Source organism: Ruditapes philippinarum, unplaced genomic scaffold (genome assembly GCF_026571515.1).
Source record: "Ruditapes philippinarum isolate M1 unplaced genomic scaffold, ASM2657151v2 ctg350_1_1_1_1, whole genome shotgun sequence".
Lineage (NCBI taxonomy): Eukaryota > Metazoa > Mollusca > Bivalvia > Venerida > Veneridae > Ruditapes > Ruditapes philippinarum.
The window spans coordinates 340340-348309 of NW_026860384.1; the positions used below are offsets into that span (position 1 = coordinate 340340).

The window sequence follows — 7970 nt, forward strand, 5'->3', positions numbered from 1 at the left end:
TGATATGTTATATGGCTGTGTATAAACGGTTGTTTACAATAAAACCCTGGCCTTGATGTATTGGTTATATGGGCTTACAACCGCTTATAAATTTAGTAAAACAACCGTTTATACAACATGTGTCAGTAAAACATGTTGCTCACGTAAATATATAGATGCTTTTCAGAAAGCAATTTTCACTTCACCTGACTGCCATTTTTTGGACTATTTCCAATAAATCATGTGCTTAAGATTGGATAGAAATGTCTCATTATATTAAATAATGAAAATAATTCACATAAATTAGCTGTTTTATTTGTATTTGCATACTTTGTTAAATTATGTGGAATAATGACCCCCCCCCCCCCGAAATGCCTGGAACAATTGACAAGCGGGAGTTGGGTGGGAGAGCGGGGGTAAATATAGAAAAAGGGGAACTTTCTATTGCTATAAGCTCTCTTAACATGTAAATCTATTGCTATATCATTACTCTAAAACTGGCTGTGTATGTGCGTGTCTAGTTGTTTGCTTGTATACGACTTATGTTAACGTACTAAAGTCGGCAGTTAAAACAGTCTTTGTTCTGTTATGATGATAATAAAATCGCAAAGGTTTCATAGTTTCATGTTCTAAAATCTAACAATCAACACGCAAGTTGGTTGATTTTGAAACAATGAGTGGGATATCATATAACAAACTCGGTATAACCGCGGGTCACATGCCATTAAGCCATCTGTCGAAAGTCCATTTCCTAATCTAACCTTCTTTTCCCTTTTATAATTAAGAAAGTCGTGGGCAAGATAAGCGAAATTCTTTGATTTAATCACAACTCCTTTCCTATTAGCTGTTAAGTAAATAAATCATTAAAAGACTCGGAAAATATATTTTGGAATTACAATTTCAAATGTCCAGTGAGTTGTAAAAGTTTATTAACTTTTCACTATATATATATATATCATTTCTTTTTCTTTTTTATATTACAACTTAAATGTCTGACAGTGGAAACGTTTTAAAAGACAATTTATAATGAGTTATAAATTATTTTACCTAGTGGCGTTTGTATTGCCACACTGCAGTAAGATTCAAGTTTTTGCACTTTATATAGCATAACAAAACAGTTTAAAAGAAGACCTTGTAAAAAAAAGTTTATTTCAGCGACCTTTTTATGATGTTTCCTTAAAAATGTTTTCATTCTATTTTTGTACAGTTTTATAAGATTTGTATTTAGTTACTATCTTTGCAATTTTAATATGATAATATAAATCTGAACGTCTTGCTATAGTTTGCTTTTAATTAATTTAGTTATGAAAGTGTCTGTTGTCTCAGCAATTATTGGGCTGGGCACATTATATATGTGATGGTTTGACATGTGTTGTCATTTTATGAAATAGTGTTATACGGGTGCATTGATCAGGAAATTGTTTTTGATTCTCGTGGATTTCTTTAAGGAATGGAGCTCATAACAGACCGAGAATCGCTTATAATTACTATATATTAAACTCAATATTCAACCAGAAGCGAGTGTCCTACCACAAAACAACCGCATGTTTAAAATTGGCGCGAATAAAGTACTACTTTTAACAATAACGCAGTGTCATTCAGGATGTAATTTAGATTTACTTGAGTTTCAAATCAATTTGCTTACTTTTTACAGTTCACTTACATGAAAACTATTTTGGAGAAAAACTAAATGTTGATTGGCGTTTTACATTGTCGCGTCCATTCGTTTAAAATTGGATATTTCTGTAAAATATAGGCCGGTTCACGGTAGCATATCATCGCAAAGAACACACTATGAAAAAAGTTTATTGTCTAAAACGAGAGACGTCTTTTACTTACTTTATTCCTATACATACACCGCCTACAATTAAGTCAGGAATAAAGTTGCAAACACGCCATTTGTTAGTTTATTTCAAAAGAACTTTGGATTGTTACATGACAAAAAAGGATTTATAGAGTATTTAATTGTTAAAACATCAATATAAAGAACAAAATAATGTAACAGACGGTGTTTTATATTTGTTTTAGTTATATCAACACCAACAAGGACCTCTTCACAACATTGGGCGTGCTCTGGTCACTTCCGGTATAATCAGTGTCACGACCCCGTACATCCGGGCAATACATTGGGAGTTACAGAATTCACCATATCATTTCAACGAAATTTGAGACGAATTACACGTCATTTAATTGACGAAATAGAAAACAAAACTACAGAATTTGTGAGTATATTTGTAAATTTTGATCTTCAGATACTTCGCTAATGAAACATACAAATCAGAAGATTAGTGTTCATACTTTTTGTTATGCTAAATATACAATAACAATACAGCACTAATAAATTAAAGTACTGCACTTAAAATATATGCAACATTTCATTATATCATTATATTTTGATTACATTATTTCCTTTAACGATGCGTGTTTTTAATCATTCATGTAAATTCAAATTTTATTAAATAGGAAACAGAAATTATACGATGTGATAACATTGTGCTACGTCTTCAACAAGAAAGTTTGACAAATATTCTTGGTTTACATGATGCAGACAATTTTCACAGTGAGGTTAGTTGTTCATTATGGTTTATAAATGTTTAAAGGCTTAATGATTTGATAGCTCGTTTTACATAAAATTATCTACTCTAAAATACACTTGTATTTGATCGCCACTCTTCCTCAGGCCCTCTGGTTCCATTCCTTTTACAGTCTTATCTCTGAGTGTGTTTTATTTTATAAACTACACTCTTTTATTTCCTTTACTGAATTGTTAACTTGTACTCACACCTGTTTTTATTTGATGCACCGCTGGATTCTGCGTCGGTGGTTTTTGAAGGGGTTAGGGGATGGGCTGAAGACGCTGAATGGGTTTGGGAGATGGGGTGAGGGCGCTTCGTTCGTTGAATGCAGCTTTTCTTTGATGATATTTGTTCTCATATTTCAAGATTACTCTTTACTTTCAGAATTCGTTTACAAACATGTACTTAAAAATGACGGATTTTCTCCATCTTTATAACAAAATCTGGTGTTTGTTTGCATCTAAAGCTGTAGATGAATGCTGTATACCGTTCGAACAATTACATCATAGAATAAAACACCGACTTTTAAGCAAATGGTGGATTGTACAAGAAAGTTTTGGCCAGGTTATGGATCAACAACACTGTGAAACAAGCGTGGTAAACTTCAGGAATACTGAATTGAGATGTGAAGATATAAGAAATACCGTCTACATTCTGTTACGGAATGCACATTCGTTATTAGACGAATCATTATCCGTCATTGATTTAATTTAGTTAAACATTGATACCCCAATGTGTATTTCAAGACTAACTTTTATATCACTTCACATTTAGCTACGTGCAATATTTTAAATCTAATATTTTTCATTGGATGTAGTTTTTATGCTTTCCAAATTTGTTGATATTTTTACCTCATATACTTATACACAATATTTGCTCTTTTTATCACTATCATTTCTTTGTTATCTCATTGTAAAATGTTTATATGTGATGTTATCAATAAACTATCAATAAATAAAATTAAGAAATCTATTTGTCATTTAGACTTTTTCGACGCAATAAGTTGCTATGAAAAATTGACCGGATGTAGTATTTTCTCGCGCATGTGCAATCTGCGCAGGTCAAAAGATCAACGTGCTACATAGAAATGTAGTTGAAGTTTTAGTTAGTTGACGATAAAAAGTAGGAAATAATTTATTATTAGGTAGCTTTGACAAAAAAGGAAAAGATGCATTTATAGCTTCGTGGCCAAAATTGTAATAATAAGATACGGAATATATAGATTTTAATTACTAATTCCCTTTGCAACCACGCCGGACTTAAAAATCGTTGAGATCATTGCTGTAAAAAATGTGGAAATATATTTGTTATCAAGAAAAAAGATTTACTTTTATTTCCTTAAAATAGTTTTAAAAAAAAACCTAAAAAGGTTTTCATAAAATATGAAATCAAAGTTAATTATCATTCTTGAAAACAAAAAGTCAGAACATGTAATAATACATGTTCATGAACATGTTTTTAGTAATCAGTTTGCCTGATTTTGTCCTTTATCCGGTTTGACTGTGATGCCAAATAGTCACTTATAATTATATGCTTTATAATGATTTTATTAAATTTTTAGATCCCAGATTGGTAAAGAAATAACACAATTTTTATCCAGTTAATTGTAACACATTTCGCAGGTAAAACGTAAATTTTCTTTGCGTGATACACTGACTCACGCAATAACGATTTAAAAAGACAAGATAATCTATTAAACATAGTCACGTGTCACAATAGTGGTGGGGGGGGGAATATTCCTGGATCCGTTTCGCCCTGGATCCGTGGTCGTATTTCAAGTAGAATTATGTGAAGCTTTATTTTTTTATGAACAAATTGTTAATGACATTTTTTCTGCCAAAACTGACACAGAAGAAATCACTTATTGTTATAAACAAAAGAATTCCGAATATACTATATGTAAACTATCGTATTACATACAAAATAGATAAGCTGTACTTATTGTTATAAGGGTGTCGATAATGTTTGTATAAAAACATGCAAGTTATCACCTGAATTATTTACCACCTAAACAACTACCAACAATTTATCTGTTCAGCTAATAGCGCAGTGATAGTGTTCGCTCCGTAAGTGTCCAGACCCTGGCTCGAATCCTGGAAAAGGCATTTTTTAAAATTTTCTTATATGTATATATATTTTTTTTTTAGATATTTTTCAACTAACAGGATTTCAGTTCCTCTTAAATTCATAAACACAAAGCTGTCTGAGAACATTAAGTTTTACACAGATTCGCATTTATAGACCTAAATAAAAGTCAACACAGTCGCGAATGGCTAAAAAATGACCGATTTAATAGCAATGGAAGAAAATGCAAATGAGTCCAAATTGTTAAGAATGTGGCGAATGGAATTCTGACAAACTATAAAAATATATTCTGAAAGTTACAACCACACTCAAATGTGCACTTTTGCAGATTTGACCCACCCACCCAAAAATCAACACAAACAAAACACGAAAAAACAATTTTATTCTCTTATAAACTATAAAAAATGAAACTATAATACTGGATTAACTTGCACAACCTATTATCTCATAATAGTATTAACGAATAATGTAAACGTTATCGTGTTTCACTTGTACTAATGTTTGTAAACGTTATCGTGTTTGACTTGTACTAATGTTTGTAAACGTTATCGTGTTTGACTTGTACTAATGTTTGTAAACGTTATCGTGTTTGACTTGTACTAATGTTTGTAAACGTTATCGTGTTTGACTTGTACTAATGTTTGTAAACGTTATCGTGTTTGACTTGTACTAATGTTTGTAAACGTTATCGTGTTTGACTTGTACTAATGTTTGTAAACGTTATCGTGTTTCACTTGTACTAATGTTTGTAAACGTTATCGTGTTTGACTTGTACTAATGTTTGTAAACGTTATCGTGTTTGACTTGTACTTATGTTTGTAAACGTTATCGTGTTTCACTTGTACTAATGTTTGTAAACGTTATCGTGTTTCACTTGTACTAATGTTTGTAAACGTTATCGTGTTTTACTTGTACTAATGTTTGAAAACGTTATCGTGTTTTACTTGTACTAATGTTTGAAAACGTTATCGTGTTTCACTTGTACTAATGTTTGTAAACGTTATCGTGTTTGACTTGTACTAATGTTTGTAAACGTTATCGTGTTTGACTTGTACTTATGTTTGTAAACGTTATCGTGTTTCACTTGTACTAATGTTTGTAAACGTTATCGTGTTTCACTTGTACTAATGTTTGTAAACGTTATCGTGTTTGACTTGTACTAATGTTTGTAAACGTTATCGTGTTTGACTTGTACTTATGTTTGTAAACGTTATCGTGTTTGACTTGTACTAATGTTTGTAAACGTTATCGTGTTTGACTTGTACTAATGTTTGTAAACGTTATCGTGTTTCACTTGTACTAATGTTTGTAAACGTTATCGTGTTTGACTTGTACTAATGTTTGTAAACGTTATCGTGTTTCACTTGTACTAATGTTTGTAAACGTTATCGTGTTTCACTTGTACTAATGTTTGTAAACGTTATCGTGTTTGACTTGTACTAATGTTTGTAAACGTTATCGTGTTTGACTTGTACTTATGTTTGTAAACGTTATCGTGTTTCACTTGTACTAATGTTTGTAAACGTTATCGTGTTTGACTTGTACTAATGTTTGTAAACGTTATCGTGTTTCACTTGTACTAATGTTTGTAAACGTTATCGTGTTTGACTTGTACTAATGTTTGTAAACGTTATCGTGTTTGACTTGTACTTATGTTTGTAAACGTTATCGTGTTTCACTTGTACTAATGTTCAAATAAAATTTTCATTAATAAAATACAAAACAACAGGTAAAATAATTTGTGTATCATAATTAAAAGCATGCAATGTTTATGCTGATTAGAAAATACATTTAGTCAATTTACAACTTTATTAGAAATTAGAGTTAGTGCCTTTTTTTATTATGATACATGTATACAGAACCGTTTGTGCGTTTTTTCCTGATCATAACACATGCATAAAGAACAGTTTTTCGCTTTTTAGTGAATAGAACAATCTGTGCCTTTTTAACACAGAACAGAACAGGACAGAACAGAACAGAGTTTATTTCATAACTTGTACACACATAGGTACAAGCATTTTGAAATATAAGTTTAAGTGACATATTTTACAATATAGGAAAAAAACTTACATAAAGAAAAAAATCTATACAATACTGAGCGATATTTAATACATACAATGTAATACATTACATATACTGATAAAACTCCATTAATCAATTATATATTTATATCTATAAAAGTTTTATTTCAGAAATATCCTGAGGGCCAAAAGCCCATGAGGACAACATTTTATACAGTGTACATGTTGAAAATTACTACATTATAACATCTTGTTATAATCTTGTATCCTTCTTAGTCTCATAGCTACAAGTATAAGCATGATCAACATGTAATCTAATTTTATAATACTGATTATGACATACTCTATCCTATAAATTACTTCTGTAGATGAATAATGAAGAGTACTGAATCTAAGAGGAGAACAAACTATAACTTCGCTTTTAATCGAATTTGTTTGAGAAAATATATATATAATAAACAGAAAGAACATCAAGGTATATACATGTATAATCAAAACAGCTTCATAATACTATTGAAGATTTCTAGAGTTATCATTTCGTCTGATGTTTGCCTTCTTTAAATTATAACATAAGTTTGTAAGTACTTTATGACTTTAAGATTGCATTAATTTTATAAATTTGGCCATACTAGGCTTTTAACACGTATGTATTTATAAGCAGTTTTGTGCGACATATGTATAAAGATACAAGAAGCTTCACTTTAAGTCGCTTTACAATTCACAAACAAAAAACGTGAGATAAAAAGCTATTTACCGACAATAACAAAAAACCATAAAACATAAGGATGAAAAAATGAAATACATTGTTTTTTCCCTAATGGATAAAACCAAGCTAAGTCATGCGACAGATTAAGGAACAGCACGTACTTCTTAATATACCGGGAATAAGTTTAACGTAAATTTAGTTAAGAGAAAATATTTAATGTCGATCATAGTCTGTTTACTGTTAGCATAAATTAAATCATTAGAACAAAAGAGGCATATCAGAAAACAGAAACATTTAAACAAAGTTTTGATTGACATTTTATTGTCAAATTATCGTTGTTTGTACTATGTGTATGGAAATTGTTAAGTTTCTTGCGCATCAGAGTGTTTTTTTGTTTTTATTTCATTTTTTACTGTTTACCCAGATGTTAGAGACACGCAGGCTTCATAGCCAGAATTTCTTACAAATTATATTTATTTTTTGATTTTGTTATGTCTATTGACACATCAACATTTTTTTACTAGGGGATTTATTTACACCGCTTTTCATGAAATGTCATTTAAGTGCAAAATTTAAGACTTTCCGTGTTGGACGATCTTTGTG

At 30.5% G+C, this 7970-nt stretch overlaps 1 protein-coding gene across 2 annotated transcripts; it reads left to right on the forward strand.

The window, feature by feature from the left end:
* Positions 1–430: 430 nt before the first annotated feature.
* Positions 431–3488, forward strand: LOC132759869 (uncharacterized). Of its 2 annotated transcripts, none has more exons than XM_060751728.1 (4): positions 431–890; positions 2008–2201; positions 2443–2544; positions 2940–3488. In XM_060751728.1, exons 1-4 carry the CDS (start codon positions 884–886, stop codon positions 3267–3269), a joined length of 633 nt encoding a protein of 210 aa, XP_060607711.1. In that variant the 5' UTR covers positions 431–883; the 3' UTR covers positions 3270–3488. The 2 variants fall into 2 exon arrangements, with proteins under 2 accessions (XP_060607711.1, XP_060607710.1); XM_060751727.1 differs by lacking the exon at positions 431–890 and adding an exon at positions 979–1054.
* Positions 3489–7970: the final 4482 nt, after the last annotated feature.

What these genes read in the sequence shown, in the direction of transcription:
- LOC132759869 (XM_060751727.1), top strand. Translation starts at nt 1,006, where the DNA reads ATGAGTTATAAATTATTTTACCTAGTGGCGTTTGTATTGCCACACTGC. An exon ending in GTTTGTATTGCCACACTGCA is followed by an intron (nt 1,055 to 2,007) that starts GTAAGATTCAAG and finishes TATTTGTTTTAG; the next exon opens with TTATATCAACACCAACAAGG. An exon ending in AAAACAAAACTACAGAATTT is followed by an intron (nt 2,202 to 2,442) that starts GTGAGTATATTT and finishes TTTATTAAATAG; the next exon opens with GAAACAGAAATTATACGATG.